The 17,652-nt window shown below is 40.3% G+C and overlaps 1 protein-coding gene across 1 annotated transcript; it reads left to right on the plus strand.

The window, feature by feature from the left end:
* The first annotated feature begins 10,511 nt into the window (after window positions 1-10,511).
* On the plus strand, window positions 10,512-11,844 carry RPRM (reprimo, TP53 dependent G2 arrest mediator homolog). The gene has a single exon (XM_087920199.1). The coding sequence runs from the start codon at window positions 10,972-10,974 to the stop codon at window positions 11,299-11,301; it is 330 nt and encodes a 109-aa protein (XP_087776325.1). The 5' UTR covers window positions 10,512-10,971; the 3' UTR covers window positions 11,302-11,844.
* Window positions 11,845-17,652: the final 5,808 nt, after the last annotated feature.

A 17,652-nucleotide genomic window follows, 5' to 3' on the forward strand; every position in this document is an offset into this window, starting at 1 on the left:
GTACTTTTTATATCAAAATATGAGGCTAACCTGGATGCATTGAATGTATTTTGATCTTAAATATCTTCTGTCTCCACAACCCTTTCAAACCAAAAATAAGATTTACCTATCATGTCCCTAGACATGGGTATATCCTACTCAAAAGCTAATAATAAGGGTTCTCCAGGTCATGAAAGTTGCTTGCTCCTGCCTTAATGGATAGATTGATAATTTGATGATATTTCCAGATGCATCTCTATAACCAGGCACAGTGACAGACACCCTACTAACTTCCTGTGTGGACTACTGCATTGTATTGTACATGGGTCTACCCTTGAAAGTTCAATAAATATAAATATGGCAGATAGAGAAACCAAGTGTTACTATACCAGTCTGCCTCCCAAGCAAATATACATGCATGCGTACATACATACATACATACATACATACATATAGTATATGTGTGTGTGTGTGTATTGTCTAAATAAAGTCCTTACCCAGCTTCTCTTGTGGGAAGTTGGGTTATTGTTTTGGTAATGCAGCACCTAGTTCATATGGGTGTTTTTTCTATAGACTTGCATTTCTAGTTTGCCGTTGTGGTCTCTGCTGATCAGGATGTCCAGGACGGGTAGAGAGTTGTTTTCTTCTTCTCTAGTAAACCGGATTCCTTTAAAAATGTTATTGGTGGTTCTGTGGGTGTTCTCTAATTGGTCCTTTTTTTTATTATGGTGAAGGTGCTGTTTACAGATCTCATCCATATTTTTGGTTGTATTTTAAGTATGTAAGCCTTAATGGGCCATGCAAGTGACAATCAAAGAAAATACAACTAGTTTCAATTGGGAAACTGTGATCATCCTAGACCAAACCAAGTCCAAAAATGTCCCAGAATTTCTAGAAGTCTGGTACTCTGACAAATCAGCCATCAATAGACACATAGACATTAACATCATCTATAGACGATGCAAAAATGTCCCAAGCACTTTTCCACCCAGATCAGCATAGATTTACTCTAAGGTTAACATCAGAACAATAATCAAGTAAGCTATCAAGAAACTGCCAAAGAAGTCAACAATAAACAGCCCAACCAAAGAATCTCCAAGATCACCCCCATCAACACTGACAGGGTAGGTCAGTGGAATATAAACTGACAACAAACCACACTCCTTACAAGCACTGATGATGTTACCTAATTGGGTAATGAAACATTTGCAAGAAAACAAGCAAACTCAGAAAGCACCAAGGATCCCTCATGTCAACCTTGAACTATAAATATTCTCCATCTTTACAGAGTTCTGTTGTTATGCTGTGTTTTAAAAGCTGTTTAATCTTTGCTGTTTGGAATTTATTGTCTTTCTCTACATTTTGGATTTTACTTTTGTTTCCTTATTATAGGGTCCCTTAAAAGGTATCACTTATAAGGGGACTAAAAATAAAATTAATAAAGGCAATTCCTTGTTTTGCTCATAAAAATAAGTGACTAAAGAAAATTCCTATTTATGTTGTCTGCTGTTGGAAAATGCAGATATAAGTATGTGAAGTGTGAGTTGTTTTTCACAGAGTCAAGATTTATTATGGAAAGAGTATGTAATTATAAACTAAACTATTACTAGGAACTCCAGCAAAATGAAAATAGATTTATTGTGAGGTCTTTTGTGCTCTCTGAGCTTGGTTATTTTCTTGCATGTGTTTCATTACCCAATTAGGTAACATCATCTGTATTAGCAGGGAATGGGCTTTGCTTTCTGTTTACATCCTAGTGATTTGCCCTGTCAGTAACTGGTGGGAGAATTAGGCTGTGTTAGATATGTACCGAATCCAGTGCAGTGGTAACTTTGGGGCTGGCTGTGTCTTTTGCTAGAGATTTTTCTTCTAGTCTAAGATCAGCATTTGGAAAACAAAATCATAAACAATCTTATAAAGTATAGGCTACCTGAAGTCAAATGCAAGCTGTGCACACTGCAAGTGCCCAATCTTTCATAGCTGTTTGAGAGACCCCCCCGCAAAAAAGAGAACAGATGCCTGGTTCAAATCAAGTGTAGTCCGCAGGGCTGACAAGGATGCAGAAACATTAGTCCAACTTGAAAATAGAGCCGATGACCTTTCTAACAGTAAGAAAATATGCAGGCTAAGCAGAGTCGTTTTTAATACTAACAGCAATGGATGGAATTAGAAAAGTTCATGGAGAACCGGCCTGTTAACCATGATACAGTAGCTATAGATTATCTCCAGAATAGCTTCTCAGACTTGACGGCTTGAAAAGATAAGGATGGAGGGACAATGATGTGGCTCGTGTGCTGTTTGTGGGATTTGAAGAAGCATCTAGTTGGGCATGGAGTAAGGTTTTCTCTCTGACCCAATAGAGAATTTATTCTAGTTATATGAAATGTGTGTGGGGGGGAATGGATGGATTGGTTGGTTAATTGATTGATTGGATTGATTATCAAGTTGTTGTCAAGTGCTAGTGAAGAGGACAAAATAGTAAACTATTACATTAAAGGTTTAAAATTAATGTAGAATAACAAAGAAAAAGAGAGAGAAGAGAAAAAAAGACAGAAGTGCAGAAAGAAAATAAATAAATAAAAAGAAATACAAGCCTCCAGTCTCCTTGCAGCAAATTAAACAAGATTGCAAAATTATCTCTGACTCTCTGGTTACAAAAAGAAAAGCTCACTTTTTCCTCTTATCCATTCTTTCCTAATCATCAAAATCACAAATGCATTTTTTTTCCTGTTACATGCAAAAAGTCTGTAAAGGGTTTTCGGTAAGCCATAAATGTTGATACTGTTTTTTCCTCAAATCAAGAAACTCAATTTTGCTATTTCTACAAATTCCATCTTCACCATCCAAACTTCCAAGGTGGTTAATGTCAAACTTTTCAATTGTTGAGCATATAGTAATCTTGCTGAAGTTGTCATATATGAAAACAAAGTTCCATGGTTTTTTTTCCTAGCTGTTTATTAATCCTAAAAGAACAGCCTATGTTTTCAATTGTACATAAGCATTTTAAATCTTCAGAATTAGTACATTTATTTGCATCCAAAGTTTTTCGGCTTTTTTATACATCCACTATACATGATAAAATGTCTCTTTTACGTGTACTTAACATTCCATGCAGATATTTTGGATTTTAAGTCCCATCAGTCCTTACCAGCATGTCCATGGATAAGAACTGTAGGAGTTAATGACTCTAAACTATCCACCAGGTTGGTTCTTTTGGGATAGAACAAACAGTGGAATTGGCATGGGGGCTAAAGTTAGCAAGAACGAAAACTTACTAGAATTCTTTTCTATTCTGGTTTAACATCCAGTACTGATCAGAAATGTATTAAGATTTTCTAATGCAGAATAAATTTAATCCTCCATCCCTTTTAACTCTCATGGTGTTGGACATTGGTTCGATCTGAGCACATCAGTGATTTGGGGGGCCTGTTGCAGTCTCAGCCACCTCAGAACTGATCTCATACTGAAGTCAGAATGAATGAAAAGTGAAAAATAGCAGATGAGGTGGTTTCATATTCATGGATTTCTGTCCAAGTTTCTTCTCTCTCATCTTAACAGAAGCTGAGCTGCTCCCTTAATTACATGAAGACACGCTTTCTCAATAAATTGGTCAGCCACAGGATCCTAGATCTTGCCTTCTTTTTTTGTTTATATATTTTTTTATTTACAACTATAAGTATAGAACACAGTGCAACCGTTTTGACATTACATTTGCCATACATGCAAAAATATAACTAGACCATTAACTTTCATATTATTGATACAATATTTACTTTTTAATTCAATTCATCCTGGTTATTTTTGTTCTGACCTTCCCTTCTTTTTTGCAACCACTGATAAAACTTATTCCATCGTTTCATAATAATCTGATTCACCCTTATTTTTCCATTCTAAGGTTAGCTATCCAATTCTGCACAGTCTTTCCTTCTTGTGCAGTGATTCTACTTCTGATTATTACTTCTACATGGTTTGAGGTAGCTTTTTCATGCAACAATTTGTAAGGGATATTCTCTTGATGCCAAATCAGTGATAAAGGATATGTGCACAAATTATCAGAACCTCTTTTTTTAATACACAAGATATAACAACATGAAACACACTGGGACTCAAGAAAAAATTAGAAAATGACAATAAACCTCTTGTGACCATCACAAGGATGCAAAAGCTGATTCTAGAGGCACAGATCCCCAGAAAAACCCCTCCAGGTTACTAGTGAAATGTAATTTTTGATGTGAGAGAACAAGGACATTACAACATTCACAGGGTGTTCTCACTGTAACTGTTCTAAGTAATTTAACTTCAGTACGGACAAGATATTTTGAATAAATTGTATTTACCTATTATTCTAATCAAGATCACTTTGTTCCTTTCAAACTCCATTGTTTTGAAATGTGTCTGCGCTCCAGCACTCTGTTCATTAGCCAAGCAAAGACCTTGGCTGGAAATAAAGGATCTACCTCTCTTCTTTAAAAATCCCTAAAGTCTCCCACCTACTGAGTTATCACTGCTGGGAAAATTGGAATATGTATAACCAGTAGTGTTTTAACCACTAAGTAGACTAAGCACATGCTTAGGGCACCAGGCCCAAAGGGGGCACCACAAAAATATTTATAGCCTATGCTTGGCTTTGTTTGTGTGGTATGTTCAAAGGAGGGGGATACCCAGATTTGTCAGTGCTTAGGGCACCAGTGAGCCTTAATCCGCCACTGTGTATAACCAGGGGTGTCAAACTCGCAATGACACATTGTCATCACATGACATATCGCAAGTCCCATCTTTTTTTTTATGTACACTGAAAGCATTTGTACCAAGACAAATCCCTTGTGTGTTCAATCACACTTGGCCGATAAAGAATTCTATTCACTAAACCGGGGGGTGGGAGTGACCAGCGCATTACACATCTGGCCTGCGGGCCACGAGTTTGACACTCCTGGTATATAACATTATAGTTTCTCTGAGGCAGCACATTTATATTTGTGAGAAGATTCTTTCAAACAAAAATTAACTTTTGGTATCAATCTATGGCTATTAGCACTCTTGTTTGGATTTTCAGAGTAAGAAAGGAACACGGTTGGGTTTTCCTTGGACATGATTTCTTTTTAGAAGTTTCAAATTCAGTGAATACAATACACAACAGAGACCGTGTCTGATGCCTATTGTGCATTACACACACTAGATGTCACTGCATGCCCTAGAATATGCGCTGTCTTTCATTGCCTTTCTTTCGCTCAAATGAAATTCTGTGGAAGAGGTAGAAGCAGCTCAGCCTTAAATTTGCATTATTATCTCAGGGGATTTGTCTAAGCTTTTAAATGTTTCCCTGTTGTTTAGTACCCGTTCTCTTTGCTGGTTGTCTTTTTTTTTATTGGGGTGGGGATGTGAGGAAAGATCTTCCCTCCTTCCCTGCAGTTCTTGCTCCTAAGCCTGCAGTGATTATCCTGAATTTTTGAAAAATGCCGTGAGAAATTTGTGATGGAGAAGAGCTACGCAATTGCCAGAAGCAAAAAATTAAGCTTCACCGTCTCTTCCTGTAACTTACCATGTTGCTTAGAGCTACCCCGGTCATTGAGGTGGCCAACAAGTTCATTTAAAAATGAAAATGAAAAATGAATCGTCACAGGAATTGTTTTTTTTTTTTAAATGGTTTTAAACCACTTTCATTTCTTCCTTTCCGAATTGGAAATACATGCCATTAGAAGCTCAGTGATGTTTGACTAAAATACCCCGCCTATCCCCACAGTTGGGGGCAGGGCAGGGGAAAGAATCTAATATGTTTGGATACAGAGCAACATGGAGATAATATGAATGAACGTGTGCAGGTGCCCTTAAGAAGAAACCACCTCAAAATAACCTGCCTTGAGTCTTTTGTGCATAATAAGGGCAGAAGGGAACTCTGACAGCCTTTCAAGATTCTATAGTTATTCTCTACAATGTGTTTTTTTTTCCAAATCTGGCAACCTTAAGATATGTGAAGTTCAATTTCCCAGAATTCCCCAGCCAGCATGCTGCTGAGTTAAAGTTTGCCCATCTTAAAGGTCTCATTCTGTCAAATTCAAAAGCTGCTCCAATTTCATCCTGATATATTGCTTTAACAGAGAGAAACTGCCAAAGAAGTAAAAAGTTAACCCATTAGTTTGTTTAGCTAATGAAATAGATTCTAGGATTTCTAATATGCACAACCACTTTGAATAGTAGCTAACCTTTTTGGTATTGATGCCAAGAATACTATATTTCCCTGTTCATGAAATCACCAGAAATTGAGCTTAACTTAATATATAGCTATGTTCAGTGGTGGGATTCAAATTTTTTTACTACCGGTTCTGTGGGCATGGCTTAGTGGGTGTGGTGTGGCTTGGTGGGCGAGGCTTGGTGGGCGTGGCAGGGGAAGGATACTATAAAATTCCCATTCCTTCTCCACTCCTGGGGGAAGGTTACTGCAAAATCTCCATTCCCTCCCCACCCCACTAACCTGCTTTCCAACTCTGTTCTGCTGTGCAGGGCAACAAAAGAAGACCCAGCCAATCAGCAGGGACTTGGGAGGCAGAGAATAGATGGGGGCGGAGCCAGTCCGAGGTGGTATCTGCCGGTTCTCCAAACTACTCAAAATTTCCGCTACCGGTTCTCCAGAACTGGTCAGAACCTGCTGAATACCACCTCTGGCTATGTTATGACGTTATGTCAGTATTCTTTGATAAAACTTTTGCTGACAGCACCATATTGCCTAATACAGGTAGCCCTTGACTTACGACCACAATTGAGCCCAAAATTTATGTTGCTAAGTGTGAAATGTTTATGACCTTGCTTGCCACAATTGTTAAGTCAATCACTGCAGTGCTTAAGTTAGGGACACGGTTGTTAAGTGAATCTGGCTTCCCCATTGGCTTTGCTTGTCAGAAGGTCACAAAAGGGGATCAAATGACCCAGGGACACAGCAACCGTCATAAAATATGAGTCAGTTGTGAAGTATCTGAATTTTAATCACCTGACCATGCTGCAACAGTCATAATTGTGAAAAACGGACATAAGTGACTTTTTCCAGTACCACTGAACAGTCACTAAATGAACTGTTGTAAGTTGAGGACTGCCTCTACTGTATTTATGAAATATCCTTATATGCTAGCTATACTTTGCATTATTACCTATTGTATGTACGTAGCGTTACTGTATTAATGTAATAGCATTGATACATTAATGTATATATACATTAATGTAACATTAACATATGTATGTACACAGTGTGTGTGTGTGTGTGTGTGTGTCTATGTTCAGTAGAAAACACTGAAATAAGACAGATGACATTTTGCTGACATTTCCTTCTCCTTGTCCTTTTTTTCTTTTGGATGAATTGGATCCAGGAATTAGTTATTCTCCTGGTCCTCTCCCTATTTAATTCTATTTCTAGCCTTTAAAAATTCCAGGGTCTTCAAACTTGGCAAGTTTAAGACTTGTGGACTTCAACTTGCAGAATTCCTGAGATAACACGACTGGAAGAAGAATTCTGGGAGCTGAAGTCCATAAGTCTTAAAGCTGTCAAGTTCGAAGCTCCCTGCTTTAATTCTTCAGGCTTCTTGATTGGAAATTTTTACGCACTCCTCTCACTACAGCTACCTGGTTGCAGATGCGTAGAGCAGGTGTTGAGGTACATGGAACCATCTGGCACCTGACTTCACAACCAAACAAACTAAATGAATGGGAGAAAATGTTTAGATCGAGTTACAACCTGTGTGGGTAATTTTCTCCTTGCTTTTCCACTTGCACAACTCTCTAAATTACACAAATGGCTCAAAAAAGAACATCCTGTAATTTGCTACTTTATGACCTGCGCTACTATGCTGGCTTTTAACAGTCATTGACTATTTTTGGGATGGTTGGTTTTTTTTTTCCAATTTGTACCTCTCTCTTAAAATATGTGAACCTTCCATTTTTTATACATCTTAAGCCAATGCTTGTCTTTGGTCACACCACAGTACGGGTAGCTCTCGATTTACGATAGTTCAAAGTTACAACAGCACTGAAAAAAGTGACGTGCGACTGTTTTTCACACTTACAACTGTTGCAGCCTCCCCATGGGCACAGGATCCAAATTCGGCCGCTTGCCTGCTGGCTCATATATGCGATGATTGCAGTGCCCTGGGGTCATATGGTTAGTTTTTGCGACCTTTTGTCCGGCAAAATCAATGGGGAAACCACATTTACTTAACAACCATGTTATTAACTTAACAATGTGACCAGAAAGATTGTAAAATGGGGCAAAACTCACTTAACGAATGTCTTGCTCAGCAACAGAAATGTTGGGCTCAATTGTGGTTATAAGTCAAGGACTACCTGTACGCTTTAAAAAAAAACAACTTTCTGGATTTTCCAATTTTTTTTTTAATGAATTCATCATTACAATCCCACCCCAGTTTATTTGAGCATACTTTCTCACAAGGCATCTAGGTCAGGGGGTCTCCAAATCTGGAAACTTCAACTCCCAGAATTCCTCAGCCAGCCTGATGTAGCTGATAAAAAAATTGAATTAATGGCCATTCATATTTCACTGTAAGAATACGTGACCTTTTGTGTGTGCTTTGGGGGAAAATGTATGCATCTTAATAGAAGTAACTCACTGTGTTTGCTAATTAGAAGAAATTAAAAGAATAACCATTGTGCAATGCTTTTGTTTTCTCAGCAGATGGCAGAAGCTGGCTTTTTTAATTTTTTTTGAGTCTCGTCAGTTAATCGGGAGTTGCATAGGGACCTTCTGGGTATAAAAAGGTTGTGGGCTAAAGAAGGGAGTAAAAATATAAAAACAAACAAACAGGTGACAGCAATGGCAAATGAATTCCTTAGCAATGCTAAGGAATGGTCTGATGGCATCCATATTCCATCACCAGTATTCAAGCTTTGCCTAAGCTGAGGAACCAGTTATTTATTAGGATAGATAGGATAGGAATAGAATAGAAGAGGAATAGGACAGGAATAGGACAGGACAGGACAGGACAGGACAGAACAGAACAGAACAGAAATAGGAATAGGATAGGACAGGACAGAATAGAATAAAAATAGGAATAGGATAGGATAGGATAGGACAGGATAGGATAGGACAGGACAGAACAGAATAAGAATAGAAATAGGAATAGGATAGGATAGGATAGGATAGGATAGGACAGGATAGAATAAAAATAGGAATAGGAATAGGGATAGGATAGGATAGGATAGGATAGGACAGGACAGGACAGGACAGCATAGAATAGGAATAGAATGGAATGGAATGGAATGGAATGGAATGGAATGGAATGGAATGGAATGGAATGGAATGGAATGGAATGGAATGGAACAGAATAGAACAGAAACGAAACAGAAACAGAACAGAATAGTTTTATTTGGCCAAGTGCAATTTGGCCATAAGGAATATTCTTTTCAGCTTAATGATATTTTTTATACAGGTTATTTATTATAGCTTCCTTGGGGAATCATGTTCAGAGACAACTTTGCATGCTATTATGTGAAATAAATCTTCACATAAAGTTGCCATGAGGTGAGATGCGCAGCAAGTAAATTTAATAAATAAATAATAAATAAATCTTACATTTTATCAACCTTACTGGATGAAAAATGGTTCCAAAACATATCCGGTCCTGCCAATATAGCTTTACCTTTCATTATCTAACTGAATATCCTTCTTCCCTTAATTTAATAGCTAACTTAGATTTTTACACTTTATTTTCCTTATTTTTATCATCTGTTGCTTCGTATGGGTCTTTCTTTTTTTCTTTAGAAGCATGTGCTTCTGATTCCTCAGGTCAAATTTTGATTTATTGACATGTCTAAACCATGTTAAGACTGTTTTCTGCTGCACCCAAATTTGAAAAATCGACAGACAATGGACCTATTTTCTGCCAAAATGTTGCACCTGAGAGAGGGAGAGAGAGATTTTACAAATCAAGCGGGAAGCTGTTTCTTAATAGAATACACACAGAGAGAGGGAGAGGGAGACGGGGAGAGAGAAAGAGACTTTATAAAAGGGATCGTGTTAGTCCAATCTATCTTACCATTGGTCAGAAGAGAAACAGTCATTCTGAACGTTACAGAACTTGATGCAACTCGGAGCACTTAAACAACAGTAGACAAAACCCGAAAGCTAACGCGACCTCATTTCGAATAACTGATGTGTTATCCTTAAAGCTGCCCTATTCAACTTTTGGGGGGAGCCCTCTGCCTTATACTGTTGATACAGTTGAAATCAGGGTCCGTTGGGTATATCGAGATCTTTTCATTTGGCTTCCCTTTCAAAGAAAAACAAAATCCGAGATAACGAACAACTAAAAGGAAACTCAGTCTTTGATCCTCGAGGCTTGATAGTCTCAGTCTCAGTCTCTCTCTCTCTCTCCTCCTCCTGCCCCTCCCGGCGCCCCCGATGGCGAGGCGGGGCGAAGCGGCGCGCGTATGTTTATGTGCGTGTGGCTGCCGGTTCTTTTCCAGGCCACGCTGCCGGGGAGGCGGGGAGGGAGTTCGGGACTCTTTGTACCCGCCCGTCTCGTGTTGTATCAAAAGAGCCGCTCGGAGGCGCGGGGCTGGCGGTTTCTTCTCCTTCTGGCTGCCGGTCGGCGCTGCGCTTTTACTCGCTCCCCTTTCACGTTTTTCCTTGACGGCTCAGCGCTTCGAGGCAGGGGAGAGTAGGGTGGGCGGTGAGTGGGGAAAGGCAGCTTCTGGACTCGGCCCGGGCTCCCTTCCCGGCAGCAGCCCCTCTCTTCTGGCGGACAAAGGGGATCCTCGACCGGAGGAGCCCCAGACGGATCCGGGGGAGGGCGGTGAAAAGGAGCGCGCCCGTCTGCATTCCCAGCCGTCGGCCCGTCGAGCGCCACAGGTTGCTGGTCCTCCCTAGTTGGGGCCACCGCTGCAGGTGCCGCATGAGGTTCGCTGGGCGTGGGGCCCATCTCCGAGGAAGCTGCGCCGCTCTCTCGCTCCGTCGCCGGGGCCCGGAGTCCCGGTCTCCCTGCCGCCGGGGCCATGAACTCCACGCTGGGGAACCAGACGGAGGTGCTGGGGCTGCTGCTGGCCAACGGCACTGACTCTCTGGAGCGAGCGCTCCAGGCCTTCACGCCCAAGTCCGTGGTGACCGACGACGGCTTCGTGGTGACCGCGCCGGACGAGAGGAGCCTCTACATCATGCGGGTGGTGCAGATCGCCGTCATGTGCGTCCTGTCGCTCACCGTCGTCTTCGGCATTTTCTTCCTCGGCTGCAACCTCCTCATCAAGTCCGAAGGCATGATCAACTTCCTGGTGAAGGAACGGAGGTCGTCCAAGGAGGTGGAGGCGGTGGCCGTGGGGCCCTACTGACCCGGGCGCCGCCCACCCGGCCCGCTTGGCTTCGACGGGACGCGGGAGGGAGCTTTGGCTGCCCGTTGTTGTTGCTGCTGATGCTGATGCCGCCTTTTTCCCGGGAGGTGATGCCGGCCGTGGAAGCAATTCCTGGCTGGCGAGGGACAAGCGACCCTTCCCGCCACCCGCACCCCGACGGGACCGGGCATGATAGTAGCAGGACTCTTATCCGAAGCCAACTGCCGTGACTTTGGACTGGGCGTGGGAGAGAGGGTTGTACAGTATTTCCCTCCATCTCCGGACAGGTGGGGAAGAGCTCCGGCCTCGACCTGCAATGGGGGACAGCGGTGGTCCCGCGGTGGGAACCGGGGTGGTGGTGCGTGGGTCAGGTGGAAAAGGGACAGAGATGGGGAAGCTCTTGGATGTCAGTTTGGTGTTCTGTATATAACACTGTAAATGCCACCAGCTAAACATTTCCAGCTTTGATGCTTTGTTTTAAGGGTGGGTGGGGAGAGGAGAGAGGGACAAATTGGTCTTCATTGTTAAAACAAACAAACAAAACTTTTGTTCTCTTTTAAGATACTTTCCTTCCAGATTTGAATGTGTGTGTTTGGGGGTGGGGGGTGGGGTGGGAGGATGGACTGGTCCAATGTGAGGGGTTGACTTTGGTGCTTGTGGTGCTTGTGGTGTCTCTTGGATTCACTTTGGGCTTGGTTTGTCTATAACAGAAACGCCTGTGCTGATGTGCGAATGACAGCTTTGAGACATCTAGTTCTGCTGTAAAGCCTCCTTTTCAAAAACTGCAGCCTCCTGTTTGTTTTTTGTTCCTATCACTTCTTGAGCAGATTGTCCACAGCTAAAAAGGAAGGAAGGAAAACACCGCCAGCGTGTTGGACCACGGGGCTAAGAGCTTTAGAAATTGCATCCGTTTATGCAAAAGGAGGGCAGAGGTGAAAAATTGTGGGTCCCCCACCCTACCCCGATTTAATTTCTTTTAAGAAAAACTGACGGAGTCTTTTTACCCAGGTCTCCTGCCACAGTTTTCCATTGAAATCCAGGGAAGCCGCGATCAGTATTAGAAAGGAGGGAAAGAGAGATGGTATTTGCGTACTGTCCAACAGATCATCCCAAGAATGAGGAATGGGAAGAAAAGTATTAAAAGCAGTAAAGAAATTGAGAGAACAGATGGTCCCTGAGATACGGTGGAACCCGTGTTTTGCTTTACAACAGCAACAACAACAACAAAAGTTAAGATTTAGATTTTGCCTCTTCTCGGTGTTCTTTATGAGGTAAGGATTCAAGAGGGAAAGAGGTGTGGAATGATAAAAAGTTTCATTCGTGGAGGAGATCCATTTGGGAATATTATGGAATTATTCCTAATGGAAGATGAAGAAGAGCAATTCTACGAATGCAAGTGTTTAGGCAGCAAACCAACGAGAGCAAAGCGTTAATTGAATACAGACTTTATTTCCTTGGCTGAACCAGCCATTTGAACCAAGCCAAAAAGCTGGGTTTGTTTTTTTTCTTCTTCTCCTAAGCTTCTGTCTTCTTTCCTTTTGTGGAATAAGAAACAGAAGCATAGGAAGGCACTGAATATCCTTTCTTTATAAATTCAAATTTATAAATAGGGTAACTTCGTGAAAGAAAATGGCGCCCCAAGTTAGAAATTAAGAAAACTCCAACCCCTTTGCTTTCTTGCAGTCCGAGATAATCTCTCATGGCTTCATTTTCTAATCCTTCCCTTATTTTTTTTTCTTAATTAAAAATTCATGATTCATTCCTGTGTCATAGCATCCAATTATTCTATAATTGTATTTTAATGAGAGTAGATAAAATCGATACATTTTTTTAAGAGTAGGAAAAAAAACATAACTGTCTTCCCTTTCCATCTACTCATTTTGTAAAGGGAAGAACATAGATTGGGTACTGGCCTCAGGGAAGGAGGCGTTAAAACCCAACCTATGCCACAATAAAATTGCTTAGATCATTTAGTTGTGATCTAAAGCAGCCTTCCCCACTGTGGTGCCCTCCAGGTAACCTGATTACAATCCTCCTCATCCCCTGCCAGGCCATAGCTGGGGAGGGGCTGCTGAGCTAAACGGAAAAAAGGTGAGAAGCTGTTCAAATTGCTTGTATGTACACAAGTGTGGAAGACAGTCTCAGGTATATCTTTGTGTAGGGAAGAGGAAACCACAGAAATATAACAACAAAGGAAGCAGAAGAATAACAGCAAAAAATAAAGGACCCTAGATGTGCAGAATAAATGGGAACGAATAGTGGCATAGAAAAGTCCTATCGAGGACAGTTGTCTCCCCGTTTCATTCGAACTCATACCCTGGGTCTTGTGTTGGATGCAGCCAGTAGGGAAAAGGAAAGCAAATTTAAATTGGACAGCGGCCTGTTAGGAGCCACAATTCTGACATTACAAAACTCTAAACTATTCTTTGCCTCCACTGTTTATGAAAGAATAATCTTGCTCACCCAGATTAAGTGCAATACGCCCTTTATTCATTCCAGGTGGATTGTTTCTGAAAAGAATAATAACTTTTTAAAAAAATAAAAAACCTCTCAACCCCAGCAAACGTGGAATGATCGAAAGTAGAAAATACTTGAAAGAGTCCACCGAGGAGCTGATTGAGAAAGTAAGAAAGTAACCGAGTAAGAAAGCTCTGGATACATTCCTAATTTCATGGGAATTAGGAATTAGATGGGAAAGGATCATCCGGTGATGGAGATTGCACTGCATTGCTACGCAGGTATCTTTTACATTACCACCACACATTCATGGGCTCTTTTAAGCCTCTTTATGCCTCTTTCGTATGTGTATAATGTCACAACACTTTCATGCTCACACTGCAATATTATTTTCATTAACAAATTAAGTGAAACAAAGCATTAAGTGAAATGAAAATAGTCTTTTAAAAAAGATAAAGTAATTCAAAAGCAAAAACCTAGAAGAAAAGAGCTTAGCCGCTTGGAAGACTTGCACAAAGAAGTATTTGTGTTGTCTAGTGCCAAATTGGTGTACTTTGGAGGTTACTAGGGTTGAACCCTGGCACAGATCAAGGGGACGTTTTGCAGGGGACCTAATTCTAGCAATTTAAAATTAACCAATTAACCAAAGAAACAATGGTTCCCTTTTTTTTTCTTCAACCAGAAAAACAAGGATACCTGGTTGAGGTTTTATAATAATTTTATGCTGCCAGTTCCAGTTACCGTTGTGGTAACCACATAAATTAAACAATATGTGGAAGGGGGCAGCAAGGGGTCAAAGTTCAATCAGAGTAATTACTACGTGCTGTATCCTATCTAATACCTCCAGTGAACTGGGTGCTTTCTTGGTTTGAAAGATAACAGAAGATTTCTAATTTAAACTGTGCACTTCAGTATTTATGAAAGTGTTGAAACTTCCCATAAATATTTTAGTCATCTTTCCATGTACTATTATATCCTCATTGCAGAAGTGACCACATGTCTAAGATGAGATTTAAATGAATGGCAAAGCTCCCAGGGGTATAAATCAACTCTGGATTCCAATCAGTGAAAGCTTTGATTTGTTGTTATTCAAGATCCGTAGTCTGTGACAAAACACGAAATCCTATCTTCCTGTATTTTTTGGCAGGGTCATAGCATTTTCGACTGATTATATTTTCCAAATGCTTTCAAACAAAATGTTTCAAAACAGCTCACTTCAGAATTCTGAATTATAATCTTATTTCTTATTCAGGACATTTAAAATGAACATATCCCTCCATTATGGAAGCCGATACACTAATTTCTGTCTTGAGCCTCTTCAAATTGTAAACAAGTCAAAACAATTTTTATTATTGTGTTCAAAGACTAGCATGTCAAAATAAAATGGAATCAATACAATCAAAAGATGAAATGAATAAAATAGAAAAAGGGTTGAAGTCCAAATTTAGAGATGTTCATATTTGGGCCTGGGGAGCTGTGTATCTACACAAAATTTGGCTCCTATGTTCCTGGTAACCAAGTTGTAGTCCAACGACAAACATCTGTCCATTGTATATAAAGCAGTACGTGGTGAATGGTTTCTGGATTATATCCAGAGCTGCAAGGCCAGGTGTATCCTATTGTAGGGTCTTGATGAATCTACTCTGGGGAAGCTGATGGTACCTAGTACCTAGCTCTTAAAAGCTCTTGGTACTTAGCTCTTAAAAGCTCCCTCCTTAACCTAAGGATGGTTAACCTGTATGAACAGCTTGCTGGTCACCATGTAGCCTTTGCTGTCAGAGCTCTGTTGCTGCAGGATAGGGTCCTAATTTCAATCGCACATTCTATCTCATTCAACCTTTAAAGGACTGTCCTTTTCACCTGATCAGAACCAGATGATATACGCAAATCTACAATAAGACCAGAACATTTTAGCTTCTGATTCATTGCCAACTTTCATAGTGAGAGTTAGACATCCTTCAGAATTATCGGAACCAGGCCTTTAGGGGAAGAATGTTGGCGTTCTTGGCTCATGGCCATCAGATGTTGGTGTAGTTCCTTAGCTGTACTTGCTATCAATGCCTAATCATCTGTAAAGAGTAGTTTGTTGATTTCCATTCTTGGGTTTGGCTTTTTTGCTTATGCTGTCAATGTAGGTGAGAATACACATCCCTGTTTTACTCTAGATATTATTGTGAAGGGTTCTGATATTCCTTGGTTTGTTCTGACGACACTTCTGCAAACACTACATAAAGTTTTGCATACTTTACCCATAGTCACATGATCAAAATTTGGAAGCTTGGCAAACTGGCTCGTATGTATGACAGTTGCAGTGTCCCAGGATCATGTGCTCACCTTTTGTTGATCTGTTGACCTTCTGACGAGCAGAATCAATGGAGAAGTCCTATTCCCTTAAAAAAACTGAACAGCTGTTGTGATTTACTTAACAACTGTGGCAAGAAAGGTTGTAAAATGATGCAAACCTCTCGGTCTTGCTTAGCAACAGAAATTTGGGGCTCAATTGTGGCCCTAGGTCAAGGACTACCTGCGTTCCTAAGGATGGAAAACCACTCCCAAATTTTTAAAAATAAGCCGCTATTCTATTTTGTTTCTATTTATGCTAAAAACCAATTGCTTTGGTTTTTTTTGAGGTTACCAGGATTACACATTTTTTTGAACTTATAGTCAGTATCCTTACCGTATTTTGCTGAATTGAATTATGGCTTTCAGCTATTGATAAGGATATTCACCCTCTCTCATGTAAAACTGGCCACATCTCCCTGTTTATGTTTCATTATTCCCTGGGAAAAAATGTTTTGCTGGGTGGGGACAGGCAGACTTTGATGATTTTGGCTCCATCTCTATAGTCTTCCATTAAAAAAAATATTCAATTCTGTGGAGAAGATGAATTGTTTTTATCTACAGGAGATGTTTGAGGATGGAAGCATCCTTTCTAGAACAAAATAGGTCTTTCTTCCATTCATGATATTTTATTTATTTTGATTTATTTATTTATTTGATTTGTCAATCGCTTACAAGGTAATAGGTATAAGTATAAACATGAGTAAGAATACAGGAAATAGGTATGAATAAATGGGGACAAAAGGACAGGGATGGTAGGCATGATTGTGCATTTATGCACGCCCCTTACAGACCTCTTAGGAATGGGTCAATAGTGGATAGTTTGAGGTTAAAGGAGTATTACACAGAGAAAATTTGAGGCCCTGTAAATGTTGGATTTCAGTGTCCACTAATCACACAATCCAGTTATCTGAAATTGCTGGCACATTTGTTAACTCTCTGCAGAGAAATCAGCAGTAAGGAACAGGAGAAAAATAGAATTTGTCATTTGAAGCCACAGTCTTGGAAAGAAACTTGCTAATCCGGCTTCTGCAAGAAGAATGCAAAAAGGGATACCTTACAGGACCACCATTCACTCAGATATATTATGCAAAGTGACAAGAGCTGGTAAATGTGAATCAATTCTCCAGCTACATTTTCCCTTTCAATAATTCTTTGAATTATGACTTTCCACTTTCAGGACTAAACCAAAACATTTATGCAGGTTACATAATTACAATACTTCAGGTTCAGGAATTCACATAGGGTCCAGATACCATGGTCTTTGCTTTTTAACTTCCCTCTATTTATCTCCATTTATATCTGATGAGGAGAAAGAGAACCGTCTTGTATTCATTTCGCTGGGTACAACCAATATTGATTTATCTGTAGTGATGTAACGTGGATGGATCCATTACTAAACATTCCAATTTTGTCTTCCTTCCATTCCATTTCCTGTTTAAAAACTTCCCCTCCTAGTGAATATAGTGATGTGGAGGCTTAAATGAATATAGTGATGTGGAGGCTTAAAACATTTTTCCCCGCGCAGGCTTTCATTGATCTAAACGCACATAC

Source organism: Pseudonaja textilis, chromosome 1 (genome assembly GCF_049901715.1).
Source record: "Pseudonaja textilis isolate UNSWEBS1 chromosome 1, rPseTex1.2, whole genome shotgun sequence".
In the NCBI taxonomy this organism is placed as follows: domain Eukaryota; kingdom Metazoa; phylum Chordata; class Lepidosauria; order Squamata; family Elapidae; genus Pseudonaja; species Pseudonaja textilis.